At 36.5% G+C, this 20,585-nt stretch overlaps 1 protein-coding gene across 1 annotated transcript in view; it reads right to left on the bottom strand.

Moving 5' to 3' along the window:
• The window catches only part of CPNE8 (copine 8), a 92,668-nt gene that overhangs the window by 2,138 nt on the left and 69,945 nt on the right, over positions 1-20,585 (bottom strand). Inside the window, exons 14-19 of the mRNA XM_085217572.1 lie at positions 14,245-14,291; positions 13,196-13,377; positions 12,224-12,351; positions 11,065-11,167; positions 7,573-7,630; positions 4,334-4,407 (exon numbers count right to left, since the gene is read on the bottom strand). Of these exons, the coding sequence (XP_085073698.1) occupies positions 4,334-4,407; positions 7,573-7,630; positions 11,065-11,167; positions 12,224-12,351; positions 13,196-13,377; positions 14,245-14,291 (592 nt within the window). The remainder of the gene's footprint in view (positions 1-4,333; positions 4,408-7,572; positions 7,631-11,064; positions 11,168-12,223; positions 12,352-13,195; positions 13,378-14,244; positions 14,292-20,585) is intronic.

Below are 20,585 nucleotides of genomic sequence, written 5' to 3'. Positions count from 1 at the left end.
TATACATATTATATCTAAAAAAATCCATTTTCTGATAGAAACATATTCTCAAACCATGGCTGGCTCAGATTATCAGCTATGTGCTTTACTGACATATCTGGAATATCTCTCAACTTCTTCCATACAAGACTATTTTTGGCTTACAAGTCTTATCCATGGCCTTACCTACCAGAATTTCTAGGAAGAAAGCTTGCTATCCGAAGTGAACAAAACAGAAAGGATGACTTTATAATGTTGATCATTTTTCATTAGACTTAGTAGGATTGTGAACCACCACTGTGAACATTTTTTTTAACCTAACACCAATAAACATAGCAAGACTTTAAGCAAATAAGAATTTGATTTCCATAAAAGAACTTGTTATACCCAAATCTGCTACACCAAAAAGGCAGCTACCAGCTCTGTCTTGGAGGTCACATTAATAAGATGCTCGTGCTGCTGATAAGCAAAAAAGAAACAATCCAGGCTCCTTGATTTTTATTCACAACAGACAGCATGCAGAGATGCAGTGGGTTAAGCTATGTAATATGTTGTGCCAAAAGGAAGGTTTATTAGGAATTCTATTTCTTGCTCAGATTTTGGAGCCTATCTCAGGACTGCGGCTGGGTGACTTTTCAAAACCAGGATTCAATGTCCCAAGTTACATCTGGTACTGATATACTAGATGATGCTTGAATACAAACCCTAATGGTGTCTTTGTCCTCTAAGGAAACAGGGAAGACTTGAACGTAAACTTTCTGCACATAATACTCCACAATAAAACTAGAACTGATTGAGAAGCCAAACCCAGAGATCTCTAACCTTTTGGTTGAACTCTAAAATAAGCAGACTCTTTTGCTCATTATCCCAGCCTGAAACATTTTGTCTTCTTGGATGCACACTAACCAAGGTTTTACATTAATTTTTGTTTTACTAAGAAACACTAAAGCTTTCAAGATAAGGGAACCACTGAATTACAGTGGGAGTTCAGATTACATTGCATTTCTGAGAGCCTGACAGTTTTCCAGGAACAGAAGAAATTTATTTAATATATTAAACAAATCAAGAAACTCTTGGGGGTGGGGAGGAAAAGATGAAGACAACATTTTATCAATAAGGAACTTAATTAAATTATTTTTTCATCATTTGAAAAGCAATTCTCACCCTGGACTTGAAATTGGACATTTATTGCTATTATTCAGCTACGGTGTTGGCTTTTTTTTTTTTTTTTGCAATGAATTTCTGTATTTTCAGTGGAGCCAATATTTAAAAAATGCTTAAAAGAAGCAGCATATGAAAAACATAGCTTGCTCATCAAAATTAAAATAGCTGAAAAACAAAAATTGTTCTGAGCAGACAGTATTGCTATAGATTATGTAGGGATTCAACTCAGTTGACTCTGCCTTACTCCATAGATGATGGAGTTCTCAAACTGACAGAAAAAACTGCCAGCTCTGATCCTATCTATTTGCACTATGCAAATACTACGTTATACTGAAACCCAAGCAGCAAGACCATGCAACTATACAGGTGGGAGAACAATGGGCAAAAAGAAACCTGATTTTAGGGTACGAAGCAAAGCATTTGCAGATCCATAATTAATTAATCTTAATAGCCACTTCTATGTTTATTCAGTGACTTTTCAATATAAGAAACAAGTAGATACTGTGACATTTTCTAGTACTGACTCGTTTGTTTCTCTCTCTCACACATACAAGAAAACCCATCACCACTTTTCAGAAGTCAGTAAAGGACTGCTCAGTTTCAACAGCTTGCTCCTTCTTAAACTCCATCAACTTATTGGCAAGAATAAATCTAACTGTTCCCAGAAGCATGAAGTTAGAAGAGTAACAAACAAATGGAAAAACCTCTGTAGCCTGTAGGCTTACACACTCAGCTGTGAAAGGATAAGCTTAGTGTCTATCTCTCTCACATTTTTTCATTTCCTAATGCAATGGCAGTCTTGTAAAAAGCATATGCAGTCTGGGTTAAGAATCAGAAAGTATCCCATTTCAAGAGATCACCTTACTTACAGACATGAAAACTCAGACCACAATTTCTGCAGCAAAGGGAGGCTATTTCAGCAGTGCAGTTGTTGAAATGCAGTTACACAATATGGGTGGCCTAAGCTAGTTCTCCCCTCTCCTTATGGGATGTAGATATCAGAAGAGTTAGAGGAACTACAGACAGAAACATATGTACAGATACGTATATGCACAACAAGGCCTAGAGCAACCACACAGAACAAGTAGGAGTGGTAGAGGAATATAATGAAAGATAGAAGAAAGATCAAAGGGAAATGGAAAGAATGCAAAATTCTTTCCCTTTAGCTTGATAGTTCAATTTATGATTTTAATACATAAAATTCTCAACAGAAACTATACGTACATTACCATGAGTTAAGTTTTTTTGGTCAAAACTTCTTAAATAGGAAGAGGATAACAAAGAAGCAAAAATTCAGTAAACTGAGGAAGAGCTGGTAGGCGTATAATTTAGAGTCCCTACAATACCTGTGTTTATTATCAAGGAGGGAAAAACAAAGATCAAATCTTTCCTTGAAATGCAATCAGTAGTAAATGTAATAGATATACCAACTGCTAAAATTAACAGTTAGCTTTACAAACTAACTTTAACTAACCTAAATCAAAAAAAAAGGTGATCTTTTTACATTTGAATACTTATTTTATATAAGCAAGTCATTTTCATTCTACCATATACAAAATAAAGGTCATACTAAACTTAAAGCGTTTGACATTATCCCTTGTTATTATGTAGCTAGCACATAATGTATTTGTTATTATTTAGACAGAAGGAGCACAAAATAGTACTGCCTTCAGCTAATCTGGTATGACTTGGGGCAAAGTTCTCAATGAGAGATGTTCATATCAAGGAAATGTTTTATTACATTTCTGAGATGCAATGAATTCTAAAAAATAGAAGAAAGTTATTTAGTTTGTTTTTTTTTTTTAATCTCAAAAGAAAGTAGAATGTTTCTGATGCATAACATTTTCACTAACCTTTTCTATAGCATTTGAAGAAGTTTTGAAGAACATTTGAAGAACCCATTATTTATGCTCTTTCAATGTAAATGGCAGCTTTTGGAGCTGCTGTTGTTTGGAGGAATTATGTATAACTTCCTAGCATATATTAAAAGTGCACAGTGCTATGCATGTTAGAAATATCAGAATTGGCTTTAGAAATCCTGACATGGCTCATGTTTGCAGAAAAACTACTTTGGGGTCCAGAAACACTTCCAGCTTGTTTATAGCTGATTTAGTCCAGGTATCTTAGGGAGATATCATTCCTCCTACAGTCATCAGGTTGATCTGATTTTTGAGAAGTTTGCTGCTTTTCATCTGTCAGCTTCAATACTTCCTTTAGCACGCACGGAGTAGTGTGCTGGGCCATCAAATGCTTTTCTCTGTGTTTGGTTTTCCTTCAGTATCCCATGAAAACAAAAAATTTGCAGCTAGTTTATGATGCAATTTTTTTTTTAATTAAAAAAAAAAAAAGACGAAATTAAGTCTGTCCAAGTGGTACATAATGAGGTAGGAAGAAAGGATGCCAAAGCGCAGATTAAATATTCTGGAAAACCTGTGGACTTCTAGAAATTTACTGCCCTTAGGAAGAAGGATGATTACGGTGGATAAGAGCACACAAAGCTACCAGACCACCCTGCATGTGACTGCTTAGGCGTCAATGACAACCAAAGGGCTGACTGAATGATTGTAAAGAGCAGAACAGAACAGGAACAGAACCAGAGCTGACAAGTGGAGCAGCACATGCAATGCAGGTAAGAGTAGCACTATCAGGGTTTGGCTCAGTCACCTAAACAGAGACATCTGCTATCATCTGGAGTACCTTAAGGCATGAGATATCTGCATGGTCATACATGGCAGACAGGTCACAGGAAATGGGAGTCACTCATAATCTTCTGGGCTGGCAGTTAGAGGAATGGAAAGATATCCTAGGCATTTTAAATACATTTGCTAGTGCTGATTTCCAAAAATATTGCAATTATTATTATTATTATTTTTTTTAAACAAACTCACGTAAGATTGCAGTACTCGGAACACAAAGGAAACTAACACTTCTCCCATTGCTGTGTAACCCTAAGACTTTATTTCTGTGCTGCCGGTTAGGGGTCATTTCCTAATGAAAATACATTCAGTATCTTTATCTTATATAAAGGCCTATGAGGCACCACAAAGAATTTCTGAAGTTTTTATAAACATCCCAAGATAAAGTTCATCAATGCTATGGTGAAATGAAAGGAAGGAAGATAGACAAAACATGAATTCATGGCAAACAGGATCAGTAAAATGTAATTATTAGAGAAATTTTTCTCTCCCACCTGCACAATGTCTCTTTCTGCAAACTTTCCTCTTGAAGAAATCCTGACTACATCACCATCCAGTTCTTCCATAGCTTAAAAAAAGAAACAAATGAGTTTATCCATTAATTAATCTACTCCCCTCAAAAAAACATTTCTGAGAAAAATTTTAGTCAGTCTACACTTCAGAGCAACAGAATCAACAACTGCTATCTTTAGGTAAATTGTAAGATCATTGACATCATGCATGGTAGCTATTTTGCATTTTTTCATATTGATGAAACCTACAGTTTGTCTTTATTATCATCTTCTGAACATAACACTCTACAACAAGGTCCATCATATTCTTCTGACTCCCAAACCAGCAAGTATTTATTTCTGTTTGGCTATGTTCATACTTGCATAGGTGGATAAAAATTCATTTTCAGAAATTACTGTTACAGAAGATATCAAAGATTGTAGCACAGCATGGTAATATCACTCATATTGGGAATGTAATGACTGTAATGACATAGGAATTAGTTGCTTTTAAAAGAACATTGTTAACATTTTTTGGCTAACTCTTGCATCTTTTTCAACAGGGTCCAGGAAATCTCTGAAGTTGTCCATATACTCAGAAGCTGTTCCAGATTTCCATTAAATGGCATGCCTGCTCTCTGGTCAGTGTGACAAGGGGAGGACCTATGATCACAAACCATCGCTCAGCCATTGAATCAAGAATCCCACAACTCTTCTTCCAGTACATTGTATGAAAATCAAAGCACCTCCACGCTGGAGCGTCTTACGTGTTTACAAACTGGGTTGAGCTCACTGAACACAAAATTCCAAATGCTAGCTCTTCCAATGCAAGAACTTGAAAGCATAAATAAAATCACCAGGAACCAAGTTCAAACAAAATGAAAAAATATATTTCTTGCAAAGATAGCTAGTAAGCCCATCATATATTGGAACTCCAGAGTTTTATTTTTTACCCCACTGGTATCCCCCAGAGGCTTTGAGACCTAGATTGGGAGTAGTATCCAGAGAGGAGTAGCTTAGTCTCTCTACAGCAGAACTTAGGTTTGACTGGCCCTTGAATTTTAAAACAGAACATGCTCCTATACACACTTTTTCATTGCTGGCAACAAGATGATCAAACTGTCTTCTCTAGAAAGAACTTCTGCATATAAGACAAGTATTTCTCTGACCTCTTTAGCACTATAGGACTACAGATTTGGCATACATCTACTAGATGCATTTCACCCATGGAACCTAAGTCCAAAGAATCACAGAATCACCATAGTTGGAAAAGACCTCTAAGATCATCTAGTCCAACTGTCTACCTATCACCAATATCTGCCACTAAACTACATCCCTCGGTACAACATCTAAACATTTCTTGATCACCTCCAGGGATGGTGACTCCACTACCGCTGGACATTCTGTTCCAGTGCCTTACCACTCTCTCAGAGAATTATTTCCTGATGTCCAACTTGAATCTCCCCTAGTGCAACTTGAGGACATTCCCTCCACTAGAGAAGAGGCCCAATCTCACTCACCACAACCCCCCTTCATTACATCGTAGGGAGTCCTAAGGTTTCCCCTGAGCCTCCTCTTCTCCAAACTGAACAATCCCAGCTCCTTCAGCTGCTCCTCACCACACCTGTGCCCAGACCCCTCTATAGGTTTGCTGGCCTTCTCTGAACACATTCCAGGGCCTCAATGTCTTTCTTGTAGTGAGGGGCCCATAACTGCACACAGCACTCGAGGTGCACCTTCACCAGGGCTGAGTACAGAGGGATGATCATTTCCCTGCTCCTGCTGGCAAGAGTTTCTTATACAAGCCAAGATGCTACTGGCCTTCTTGGCCACCTGGGCACACTGCTGGCTCATGTTCAGCTGAGCATCAATCAATACCCGCAGGTCCATTTCCTCTACGCTGTCTTCCAGCCACTCTGCCCCAAGCCTGTAGCACTGCCTGGGGTTGTTGTGGCCAAAGTGCAGGACCTGGCACTTGGATTTATTGAACTTAATCCCACTGGCCTCAGTCCAGCGACCCAGCCTGTCCAGAACCCTCTGCAGGGCCTTCCTACCCCAAGGCAGATAGACAATTCCTCCCAGAAGATGGAAACTGTATCCTGAAGTAACACAGATTTAAGAAAAGCTATAGGAGTAACATCCCAAGAACTCCATAAATACAACCTCCAGAGGTAAAAGGGAGGATGGAACCTTCATGTCCAGACTGAATCAAGAGGAGTCTGGGCAAACGGGGCAAACAGGGAGAAAGGGAAAAAGGCAAAGGAAGGATGAGAGACAAGTAAGAAATAAAGGACTAGAGGATTCTCAAGAAAACATAGAGCTTGCAAACTTCCCATCTGTGCATTTATGAAGACAAATGGTCTCTCCCCTTTGATTGCAGCATACAATCATCAGAAGAATAAATGTCAGCCTGGACAATCTCTTCAAGGAGTACAATACTTAAACACTAACATACCACTTGCTATACTCCTAGAATATTTGTGTAAGAATTAAAATATACTGTCATTAATGACTATTCACATTATATATCTGTATACATAGAGACATACCCCCTAACCAGAAGTACTTAAATGGAAAAAAAAGTATGTATGCCTTTGAAGATCAGATCTACATGGAGCATCTACATTTCATTGTGTGGTGATACACAAGATGCCAATTGATAAATTAGTTCAAATAACTGAAGCAGCTAATTCACTAGGATAGAGTGCTATTCCAGAACGTCTTATGAAAGAATATGTAAATAACCTTGGTGATTTATTTCCGTCTGTAATATTCTCCCACTGCTGCTAGACAGTAAGGCTCACTTCTGTTATAAAGCGAAACCTGGCTTAACCCAGATCACTGCCTCAAATTCATTTTCCTTTGTATTTTGTTACTGCAGTTAGAACAGGTGATCAATATTTCCAGTCAACTGATACATCACAAAGCAATTAAATATTGATGTTTCAGAAATTCAAAATTACTTCAGTATACTTATTTTGTTCTTCCCCTCCTCCATTTTCTAGAGCACTGTATATGCTAAGCCCCCATATGATTCCATGACTTGAAGAGAGAGCCTGAGGGGCTCGACATGGTAGCTTGTAATCATACTGAGTTATCAATCAATCCAGCTGGAAATGTCAACAGTACTTACTGCTTGTTCTATATTATGTGAAGAACAGTATGTGTTTCAAAAGCCACATATTACAGATATGTAAACAAATATAAAACATTCTAGAAAAAAAAAAAACTAAAACACTTACCATCAAACTCTGCTGGCCCTACTCCCACTATAATTATTGACATTGGAAGCTTTGAAGCCTTTGAAAGAACAAGAAAAAGAGGTTTAATACATTACATAACCTTGGCCAATATTATGTAAGATGCAAAAACAATATGAATAAAAAACATAGAGAAGTGAAGCTTTAAAGAACAATTCCTTATCCTAATATCTAAAATGATGAGGAGAATAAATCTTCAATTTGAGCAATATGTATCTTCTGTTTCTTCCATGAATGAAAATTTTTATTCAAGTTAGTCTTCCATGCCACAAAGCAAACACGATATTAAATTGTGTTATGGTTAAGAATTCTAATTTTACTTAACCTTTTTCATTCAATGAAAAAAGGAAAAGATGGCTTTCCCTGAATAAACTCTCTGTAAAACCTTAAAATTATGAAGACAGCATCATAAATACTGGATTCTCCTGCCCTGACAGCACTAGATATCTATCCACTACAGATATCTTCTGAAATTGGCTCTTTTCAAGAGGGTAACAACAAAAAAATAAAACATCTAACAAATGCCAGGGCTGAGAAATGTTTCTTATTGTGATCACAGAATCCTTTGAGTTGAAAGGAAGCTCTGAGGGCCATCCTGTCCAACTCCCCTGCAGTGAACAGGGATATCACAGCTAGGTCAGGTTGCCCAGGGCCTTATTCAGCCTCACCTTTAAAGTCTCCAGGCACAGGGCATCAACCACAACACTAGGTAACCTGTTTCAGTGCCTCACCACCCTCACTGTAAAAGACTTTTTGATATTTTGATAATTCTGATGAATATCTGGTGATATTCTAACCTGAAATATCCACAGTCATTTTAAACAGGAGTCTACTCTGACCAAAAATCATAGATGAACACTTCTTCCTAAATTAAAATCAGCTCAACTGAAGTTTCAAGTAAAGTGGCTTTAGAGTAGACTTATAGTTTTCTTCTGGAATATAAAAGATGTTATTTTGCCTCATCTAAAATACGTTCGCTTTTTAAATGCACCACTCCCACTTCCCTTTCTTGGTCTGTCATAAAACTCTATATAAAACCAAGCAGAAGACATACAGTTAATTACTGTATACATGCTACTTAAAACAATGAAAATATGACATCCTATAAATCACTAATGTGCTACAGCATTCTATATTGTACAGTGTATACTGCACATTGACTGCAATTTCATTATGAAATGATACTACATAGTCAGTCTTACAACTAAAATTTGGTAGCAAACACGATTTATTAGTTTTTATTTTAAATTATTAATTTAAATACCAATACACTATGAAAAACATTGGCAAAAGCCATCTGGACATGGTTATAGAATCATAGAATGGCCTGGGTTGAAAAGGTCCACGATGCTCATCTTCTTTAAACCCCCCTGCTATGTGCAGGGTCACCAACCACCAGAGCAGGCTTCCCAGAGCCACATCCAGCCTGGCCTTGAATGCCTCCAGGGATGGGGCATCCACAACCACCTTGGGCAACCTGTTCCAGTGTGTCACCACCCTCTGGTCCTTGGCAAGCAGCTCTAGGTGTCTCTGCTGGAGAAGAGATTGGACCAGATGGACCCAGAGGTCCTTGCAATTTCAGCCATTCTGTGATAAAGGACCATAAACAGAGCATAACTGTAACTGAGCTGCCTATACTGCATAAACCACTGACAGTGGGAGTAAAGTATTTTTTTGGATATGAAGGCACTATTTAAAGGCACAGAACATGTTCTGGTTTTCACGTTTTCGAGAATGTTGGAGTTTAAATTTAACATTCTTCAAAAATATTCCTAATCAGGTAGACGCAGTACTACATGATACTATGTATATGAAGCTGTAAGTGGCAAGGTCAGTGAAAAGACAGAGTTCAACTTTAGCATATAAGCTTGGTGTTGGCATTTTCTGAATGACAGTATAACCTTTGAACAGTTTGATAAAGCAGAACATGTCTGACACATATGCTGTAACAAGAAGCACAATGTTAAAAAATGAAACACACTCTTCCTCTGTTTTATGCCCATCAGCTTGTATTTAACATTACTCTCTCTTTTTTCGTTATTCCAAATATCATCATGAGTGGAAAATGCTACCAGGAAGCTTTTAATTTGTCCTGTTATGGTATACTGTGCTCACACTTCAAGAGCTATAAAGAAAGATGAATATGCATCTTCATCAAAAGTATTCAAAATTCCTGAACTTTTGCTCATTCTAGGCAAACAACACATTTTCTGTACCTCCAGACATTTGCAGAACATCAGCTATTACTCCTAAAAATTAATTACTTCTCAAAACAAGGGTTCTCTGTATTTCTTAGTGACCAAATAGTTAATCTTACGAAGTAACAACCAGATGAACTTGCTGGTCTCATACTCACCCTCCATATGGACTTGGAATTGAAGGGGAGTTAAATCAAAAGTTGCTCTTTCTTCCCCATGGAGTCTTTCTGACACCTAAAAAAGGGCTCTATTCCAAACTTCTAAGCTAGACAAGAGGATGAGCTTGTAAGATGAAAAGTTTGTTTATCCCCTTTAAAAGTGAGAGTGGCTTTATCCTATTTTAATATTGGAAAGGAAGTAAACCTGTACCTTCAAACACTAGCTGTTGTAAAAATTTATCACGTGGATTCACAGAGCTCACTGACATGCAGACTCTGTCCATATGCTGCTGGCTAGAACTTGAGGACATCCTGCTTTCCAGTGAGAGACAGAACATTTCAGTAATATTCTCCTGTGCATTTTACAAACTGGAATGGTACTGTAGCTCGCTACAGGAAGCAGTGAAAGTGGGCCTTCAAAAGTATGCCACCTAATTCCATAACTTTTGTTTTGACATGACACATTCACTGTGGTGCATTCAAAACTATTGGAACAGGCCTTCTCAAACTCTGAATGAGTTTTTTGCGGACTTTCATCTGACATTTCCCAGGGACAGAAGAACGGTTTGTAGTGCACAGCATTACTTAAAAGCATGGCAGTTTCAAAGAGAAAAAACATTTAAAATAATGTTTTAAATAATAATTTAAAAGAACTTGAGGAAAAAATCTTGATTTATAAAATTCAGGGCAACTATTTAAAAGGAAATTAGCTGACAGTTATGCTTGGCATTTGGGACCAGACAATTTGGAGCAGTTTTTAGAAGGTGAGGAAAAAAACAAAAATCAAAGCTGTCTGCAATTATTAGATGGATAAAGTTCATCACAGTTCATCATGAAATACTGCATAGTGGGAGTGTATGAAGGAGGAAGAGTCAAGAAGCAGATGACAGAAGTTTTATGAACATTCAGTGTTAGAAGAGACTTCCCATCAAACAGTAATTAAGCTGAGATACAGCTTTTAATTTCTTCTCATCTTCATGCGTAATAATTTTTTTCGCTGTTTGGAAAGAATGGTTAATTTATGAAACTAATTTAATACCTAAGATAGTGATAGATTCAGTTTACTTCTTACAGACTAGAAAGATATTTTATATTTCAGCATTTTCAGCAAAACTTACATTCACTATGGATTCTTTCGTCTGAGCCATATCTGAAATAACTCCATCTGTAATAATGAGAAGAACAAAATACTGGGAGCCATCTTTAACTGAAGCAGCATATCTAGGGGGGAAAAAAAGAATATTGCGATAGTAAAACAAACCTTTATATAAGAACAATTCACATGAGAAGGAGCTGTATTTTTTTAAATTTGATGGAGGACAATTCCAAATAATTAATTGTGATAGCATGACCCACTGTACACTGTGATACACTGGTATATTCTCGAGACTCAAGCTTCTCCCTGTGCTATACCTGAGTATAAGACAAAACACAACCAACACCATTCCAGTCTTGCCTCAGTCAAAGGCCACAAGAAGCAACCGTTCTTTGAAAATAAGCAGCTCTTGAAGATTTGAAAAGTTCTGAGAGATAGTGAGTCTGCAACAGTTCCATTGAATTCTACAGCCTGTATATCAGAAACCAAGTCTAGAGTTTGTTTGCTCCTACTGTCCTACACAGTTGGTGAAGAACTTTTTTTGCATGGAGCATGCTTTTCCACTTACTTTTTTATTTGACTGAAACAAGTCTAGTCACTGCCTTCAAAAAGGCTCTTAGTGTTGTGAAGGTTAAGCAGAACTTCCTAATAGAAGTTGTCATGAGTAGCGTTGAGAGCAGAGAAAAAATAAATACTATGATACGTATGCTCAAGTACAGAATATTCATTACCTCACTGGTCACTGGATAGGGTATGTTCTAATGATGCTCATGATTTTACTCAGAAAATTGTAACAGTAAATTTGCAAGTGAGTGCTGCCTATAAATAAGATGCTATAATAACAACATTTGCAAGAGCTTGGAAGGGCATGAGTGAAATGGAATCTACAACTCACAGAAAGCCATTCCCTAGATACAGATGGGTAGAAAAGCCCCAGAGTCCATCAACTTGTTGAACACTTGTTTGTACACAAGTAGTAGGGACTGGAATTAAATGCACAATACTAGCACACAGTATTCAGATCTACTAACAAGTATAAGTCAATCCTGTTAGAATGAGAAAAAAAATCCACATTGTAAATACCTTTTTCTACGTTTTAGCATCATGTAACTTTTGATCATTAATAGTGCAATAGCTGTACTGAAAATAAAAAGTGTCTGCAAAGTATTTGTTATGCTTACCTGGCTACATGATTAATTACAGGGGCAAAGTTTGTTGGTCCATAAAGTTGAACTGATTTTAGACTTCTATAATATGCCTCCATTACACCATCAATGCCATGGCAGTATGGATTTTGAGGGTTTCCATTCTAAAGAAAGTAACAAGGGATTAATCTCTAAAATAGTTATGAAGCAGAAATGATGCATTTTAGTGAATACTATCCAGTGCACATTTTTAAATGGGAGCGACCCCAGAATTTAAGCATTTATTCAAAGTTTGCTACCAGTACCCACTGTAAGTGCCATGGTTGGTTCTGACTGTTAGCTGCCTAGGGAAGAAGTTTTTGCAGCCTTGTACTGTACACTGTCTGGATCACTGACATAAATACCATCTTAAATGGAATTAAGCAGTCCTTACATTGAACAGTAAAAAGCGTTTCTCAGTGTGCATTTAAGGTACAAATTACAGGGCAAATGATAAACTAGAGTCACACTTAGGAGCACAGTTCTGACTCAATAATTTCCAGTTAGATTTTAGTTTTGTAATTTAACTGGCATGTGTACAAAATCTCAGATTTATTCCTGAAACCTCATCCTATACTCCACTAAGTTACCTCTAGACACCCCAAACTAGCAGCCTGTAAAAGACAGGTTACAGAGAACAATAACAATAATTCAAAAAAATTGGGTCATGATTCAATTACATATCAAGGTAAGATTAGCTTCAAACTGAACTATCTCAAACATCTGTTTCTCATGCTGCTATTGATGAGGTTTCTTTATTACTATTTTTGGTTTCTTTATTATTATCTTGACTCTGGATGTCTGTCAGTAACTTCACTATGACGAGAAATTTTGAAATGAGTCTTTTAGACCTAAGAATTAGAACATTTTCTGTAATTACTTTTCCTATTAACTACTTAAGACAAGACTTCCTCCCCCAGATTAGGTTGTGGTAAAGAAATTTAAATAAATGTTTATATATTTGCTTACCAGTGCAAATTCATGTGATACTCTTCCATCTGGAGGCAGTCTAGCTCCAAAACCTAGAGCTGGGAACATTTTATCACTATCATAGTCCTGAATAATTTCACCTACTGCTTTCAGTGCCATGCCATATGCATTCAGCTGATAGGGATTCATATAGTGCAGTGAAGTAGGTTGTGAAGGGTTACCTGTTGAAGTAAGAGTCAGGTTTACTTTACAACTGAATCACTCCCAGATTTTCTCTCTTAAAATGACAGAAATCTAGGAAAGAAGAAATTGAAAAGGAAACAAACCTATTTCCTACATATGTAATTGTGGTTAAAACAGGTAAAAATGCAACATTCTTAGTACATCTTTAATAGGTTAATAGTAGGACCTATAAGCTTTTTCACCAATGAAATGATAGCAAGAGATTTGACTTCAATTGAGTATTTGCGTCACTTTTGTAATGTGATACACACTCCTATCATGAAATTTATTAATATATTACGAGATTCTGAAAACAATTCTGCAGAATTAAAACTTTCCTGTTTTACCATTCTTCAGCCTCACTCTACTTGAAACTCTTTTGTTTCGTACCTCTCAATGGAGTCTTCCAATTTAGCTGATTTGCTCACAGCAATAATAAATGGACACACAAAAAAATTAGAAAGTATGTAAACAATTGCAACTTGCTCCTATTTATGTAATTCAATATGTATTTTTTTTAATAGAAAATTTCTATCTGCTCTGTTTGTCCAGCTTTTCTGGACAGGAATTGGTTTCTAGTCTGCTGTTGCTCAGCTGACTTCAGGTGGTGCCAGGTATACAAATAATTCGTAACACAAAGAAGTTAAGCGGAATCCTGACATAGTACACATACATAAACACTTCTAAAAAGTGTTTTAAAAGCGTTTTAAAAGCGTTTTAAAAGCGTTTTAAAAGTAAGTGTTTTAAAAGTGTTTTAAAAGTAAGTGTTTTAAAAGTAAGTGTTTTAAAAGTGTTTTAGAAGAGTTTTAAAAGTTTTTTAAAAGTGAACATAGCACAAGAATATAGAAGCTTATTTTTATTCTTACCATTTGAGGCTGTGAAGTCAATAGCTACTGTGAAGTTGATTTGCGTTCTGTAAAATGAACAAATACAGCTCTTACTACTAGCTTTACTGCTATGTGAAAAATAAACAAGATATATGGTAAAGTTTTTGAACAAAATATAGAAAACTGACTTTCTAATTCAGGTAATACACATTGAAAATACCATTTCATGAACACACTGAAAACATTTACTTTATTCCATCCCTTCTTTTTCATTGTTTATGAAAAATCCCAATTCTACATTTAGATTATTATGATCTCCGTGTATTATTATTTTCAACAGTAATATTGACTTTTCCTTTGACAAGGAAAGAAGAAAGAAATTGACAAGACAATAAGGGTTTTCCTGATCTGCTCTTAACACAAAAACCATGTCTTCAGTCAGAATGCATTTGAAATCATGCTGTACATAAAATCTTTGGAGTAGACAGCAAAGTTTTTGGCAGGAGATATCATTCATGGGAACATAATACTTCAAGAATTTTAATTTAATACTTTTAGGAGTACTTTCCTTTACTATCAAGAAAAATTGTGGAAGATAAAAGTAAAATCTGGGAACGTGAATATAAAAACTAGCAATTTAAGCAGTAGCTAAGTAAAGTCATTATTGTGCATGAATCAGTTGTCACCATACCATTATTGTCAGAAAAAGTAGTCACTAATGGACTTATGGAGTGACAATCCAGTTAATGCAATCCTATTCCGTAACTTCCTTCAGCACAAAATACTGTCATTCTGGAGATAATCTTTGTACTGGTAAGACTCTAATCAGGAAGAAGAGTTTGGATGAAGCCAAAAACTGACTTTTTACTCAGACCAAGTCTTTTACACAGTCCTTCAAATTTCTGCCTCTCCCTGTGCACCACTGTGAACTTATTGACCAAACTGACAAAGATTACAGCTCTTTGAAAGTTATTGTACAAATTTAACTCATGCACACTTAGATCAAATATCAAGATCTGACACCTGACCTTACAGTAGATTTACTGCTCAAATAACCTTACCACCCAGAGAAAATGCTATTATGACATGAAAATCTAGGTTCACACAAAAAATCACATGGAATCATTTTTTCACACTGACCAAGGCCTACACAAACTAAGCTAGGCATGAGTGGACACCATCTCTAAAAGGCAGCAAAACCTCACCAACAACCACAGTATTAAGAAGAGCCTTGTGGTTCCCTGGAGCGCTGTCAGCCCTGAATATGTCTAAAAATGCATCAAAAATGGACCTGAATGAAGAACAGTGAAAGCTACTACAGACTGAAGAGTTCTGAGACCTAGGATTCATAAGGTATGCATCCCGCTAGTAATTCTGCATTCTGCTTTATGCACTTTCCTCCAAAATACACTATTGTTAATGGTATGAAAAGTCAGATTTTGTTTGGTTGGTATCTGAATGTTAGTCTTTGTAGTATATTAGCCAAAACGTACTTCTACACCATCAGTTAGTTACAAGAATAAACATTGTAAGAAGTGCATGTCAGCTAGTTTTTGTCACCATCACTACTGTGTGCAGTACGGCTGTCTTCCTCAGGCATTAACAAGATAGGAAAATCAACCAACAGCAAAAGGCTAATACAGTACTATCTCTAGTTTTTTTGTTTAGAGTCCTTACTAGCACTGCTAAACAAAGCTGGTTTTGGACAGTCATCTCCCTATACTTAGATTTTAAGAGCTTTACTGTGGTGCAGTGTTTGAAGACTAAAACAAAACTCTTAAAACCATTACATGACTGCACACCAAGAACAGAAATCCTTCAGCTGGATGAAGAACATATAACTGGGAAAAACTTCAAACAATTCTTCCCCGGCGTAAGCAGCAACACTTGTTTGTAAACTCATTTTCTGCATCAGTTATCCTTACCCAACTTGTAAGAAGAAACAGTTATGCACACTCTGAATGTACAACAGAAATGAGAAAGCAAAGTAAAAAAAAAAACTTCAAAAGGAAAATGGCTAACAAAAGAAAAAATATCTGAAATACATCTAATTACAAAACAAAATCACATTTAATGTAACTAAAAGTACTGACTGACAACAGCAGTTTCAGAAACCTGATATGTCTGTGTTAAATGCATATTGCTCTAGATAAGAGAAATTCAGCTGTTAAACTAGAAAAATCCATCACCCATTTACCATCCACAATAATCTGGACTACAGTTTTTCTCTAAGAAGAAGAGTACGTTTATTACTGCATGTGCCAATTTGTCAACCGTAAAAATCATGGCATAAAATAAGATCAAAGCAGATGTCTACCTTTCTACAACAGAAGTTAAATCACTTACTTAATCTTACAACAGTTACACAGATGCATACACAGATTAGAATTCAGTTTCCAACAAGTTTCTAATGTTATTTTATAACCTCTAGTGTACTCACTACACCATGGAAGATTGGAGGAATCTAAAACGGCATTAAATGCCATTTTCAGGCAACTGGATCCCACTCTTAATGCAAATGTCACATTGTATTATGGACTCATAACCACACAGTATTATTCATGCCTTACATGGGGACTGGGGAAGCTGGAATAAACTCATTTAGAACAAACATGCACTGTGATTGCCCTGTGTTTTCAATGACCGTTTTATACATACATATATAATATACTTGAAATGCCCCTCTAAGTATGATCTTGTGGAAAAGAGACATGGGAAACTAGGTCACACAAGGCTCTAATGTCCTACAGCAAAAGGAATGACAAACTACAGAAAGGTATGAAATGAATATCAACCCTTGTATTCAAAATTATCAAAATGCAATTAAATCTTTTTTTGAGCAGAAAACTGAGTATCTGAAGTTCAAACAATTTAACTTCAAATAAGTACTACAGCAGAAAATATTTCTAAAAGCTGCTGCACTAATGTGAACACGTATTTTGTGTGAAAGATTAATTTGAAAAGGTATTAATTTCCTCACTGCTCCTCAGGACTGAAAAAAAAACCTGTCCATAATTAAAAAAAAACAACCTAATTTGGGAAGGCTAATTTAGAAGCTGTGTGTTGTGGAAACATCAGACACAACTAATCTGGAAGTCAAGTAAGATGACTAGAAAATTAATCTGAATGATATTTTAAGAAATGCTTTCACAGTAATACATGTTATTCTGGAAACAAATTAAAAGTAATGAATATATCTGACAACTCAGACAACTGCCCTGTTTTTATTTCTACCATGTTTAATTTCTTTTCAACAGAATAACTTTTAGGTTCTATCCATTGTTAGGTTACTGTTGTTATTAACATATTAATGACATATTCATCAACAGTAACATAAAATCTTTGACTTATGTAAGGGACAATAGCTGAAAAAAAATCATTAATTCAGTATGGATGCCTAAAATTTTAAAAAGCATCTGAAATCACAGTCTTCAAGACAAACTTAGATGCATGATTAAATAACCTATATTTTAAAACATGCCAAGAAAACGGAAGCTTTATTTAAGATCCTTTACTGCTTGTTTATACAAAAGTCCTCAAAGCTTAGAGCTGTATCTGAACTATGAAAAAACACAGCACTAAAATCACCTATCTGCATAAGGATTAATAAAGAGGGATATGCCGAACTACCTTTGTGCTTAACTCAGGTGAAAATAAACAAACTGGTAGACAATCTTTAGATTTTTACACACAGAGCAGTTTGTTATGATGCTGAGGAAAACTAAGGAAGCATTCATGTGAAAACTGTAAATGAAATCTGGGGTGTTTTCAGGATTAACTGAATGCTCTTAAGAAGGGACATATAGCGTTACTCTAAACAGCAAGAAAGTCATTTTCTGAACAGTGCTCAAAATTACACACACAAAAAATAAACAGTATGATTTGTGTCCTACCCGTATGTAGAGCATCAGAAAATAAATAAACCAGTCACTAAGCTAGAATCATACTTCAATGCAAGACCGAATGTGAAAGAAAAACAGAGGTTCTCAACACACAAAGCAAGCGTAAGGTAAATATCCATACCTAGGAAATCCTGAAAAGCAAAACATCTCTTTTACAGAGCAACACATGAATGTTTTACTGTAATTCCTGTATGTATCTCTAATACTTCAAAATGCCACAGTAACGCACTTAAGATGCAATATGGAATCCAAATACCTCACATACAGGGACTTTTCCAAACCTAGTTGCATAACGTAGGTTAGATTTTAGTTTAGAGAAGCACAGAATCTGCACAGTACTAAGCGACAGAAAATTCCAATATGCAAGAAAATAATTATATATTTAAAAACCACAGAAAACTTACAGCAATCTAACTATGCTGAAATTTATGTTAAAGCCACACTCTCTGTTTAGGCACAATGATGTACAACGTTATTCAATTACAGAATGCACAATTTTGTATAAGGACAAAACCATTATACCTATTGCTGTTTGATCTATAAAGTATCAAAATAAAATAATACTAATAATTTAAAAAACCCAAGGCTGAAAAAGTAGTGTATGTAGTAAGCACTCAAAAATTATCAAGTTTCTGAATTCAACTCCAAACTACGAAATTGGATATAAGGAAAAAGGTTTTTACAATGAGGGTAAAAGTTTTCTACAGTGTGTTTGTCAGCATAGTTCTGGGCAAAGGGCTAAAGGCAGGGCCTACCTGATAGCTGTCCCCAGTCCTGGGCTGGCTGGGCAGCATGGGCTTTGGGCTTTGTAAGATGCAGAGCTGGATGGAGGCAGGGGAGGAGGTGGCCTGTTCTGGATGTGGCTGGTAGTGAAGCTTGCTGCACTAAGTTGTGCTTTGATTTGTTTTCCGAGGCACTGGAACAGGCTGCCCAGAGAGGTGGTGGATGCCCCATCCCTGGGGACATTCAAGACCAGGCTAGACCCCAGTCTGAGCAACCTGATCTAGCTGTATGTGCCCTGTTCATTGTAGAGGAGTTGGACTAGATGATCTTTCAAGTTCTCTTCCAACTCAAATGATTCTATGAAATACTTAAAGAACAGAGAACAGAAAGACTAGCAGAATTTCCTACCGGGAGAGGCAAGAAGGCCCAGAGAAACAGGAGCGACAAAGTACTTAAGGCTAAGGGTCAAGGATTTTTTTGCTTCTTTTTTTTTTTTTTTTTTCTTTTAATATTTCTAGTTCCCCAGATTTTTCAAAAGTAAGGTTTTTCTGATCAGGAAATTCATTTGCTGAGGTTGTTTTTCTGCTTTCCCAGATGCACATTCCCCATGGAGCTCGATGAGAAGCTTGTGACACCCACGGCTTCAAGTGAGGTTGTAAGGTCACAAAGCTGTGTATAAAAGCTGCCAGAACGCTGCCGTCTGGCTAGGCAGGCTGGGTCACTGAGTGTCCTGACTCAGGGGAGGGCTCAGATAGAACATCCAAGCACAGCAACATGCCTTGTGGACTCAAAGCTGCTAGAGGAAGACATGACTTCTCAGGGTGAGCTCACCCTATATCATTGCTATCAGTTAGAAAAGCATCTTACCAGCAGCAGTAACCTTCACCACAGAGCAGACAGTTTGTGACTTTGGGAGAGCAAGGTAAAACTATCTTCTTTCAATCAAATTGATAGACATGCAGGAACAAGCTAAACCTGGATGTAGCTGTTGACCAGGTTTGACAGTGTGAGGTTTTTTTTAAGCAGCATACTGGAAGAAAGAATGAATTTCCTCTGCATCTTCAGAGTGAAAAACAGCTGGTCTGAAAGCAGGGGGCAATTGGTGGAGATTTGAGAATCACTTACTGTGCAGCAATCTATAACTGAATCTAGTGGAGAAACTAACACTAACAAGGGGCTGTATCGTCTATGGTATTTATTGTAAAAAGCCTCCAACAACAGTATTTTTTTTTAATCTCCTCCTTGCAAATGCAGCATCAAAACAGCATTTTCCTCGTAAAACTTTCACAAGATCCTCCTCCGATACAGCTTTATTACTCCTAATTATTCTCCAAGGATACAACATACATGTGGTTAAGTCTCTACAGTACGTAGCTATGACAGCCCTTGTTTCATAGCTATATTTCAACTAAGTTTGCTCAGTGCATCAAATATGTATGCCATTACATATGATGTACTGGTTGGATGAAAATAGCTGTCATTATAGCAATTCTAAATTTCCTTTTGTGACCTTCAGTGATTCAGTATAGCTCAGTTAAAAATGAAAGCCCAAAGCCCTTACAACCCAAACAATATGTACATGTTTGTATCTGAAAGTATTTATGAAGGCAAGTTTTAACACAATGGTGCAGAAACATTTCCCCTTATTTTTCCACTAATCTGGAACAGAAAAGATGACTTAACACTTGTAGGTTGAAAGAGGATACTGTTCCTGAAATTTTCATGATTTACAAACACCTAAAGTACCACACACTA

Source organism: Meleagris gallopavo, chromosome 1 (assembly GCF_905368555.1).
Source record: "Meleagris gallopavo chromosome 1, MGAL_WU_HG_1.1, whole genome shotgun sequence".
Lineage (NCBI taxonomy): Eukaryota > Metazoa > Chordata > Aves > Galliformes > Phasianidae > Meleagris > Meleagris gallopavo.
This window is presented reverse-complemented; position numbering and strand designations above follow the sequence as displayed.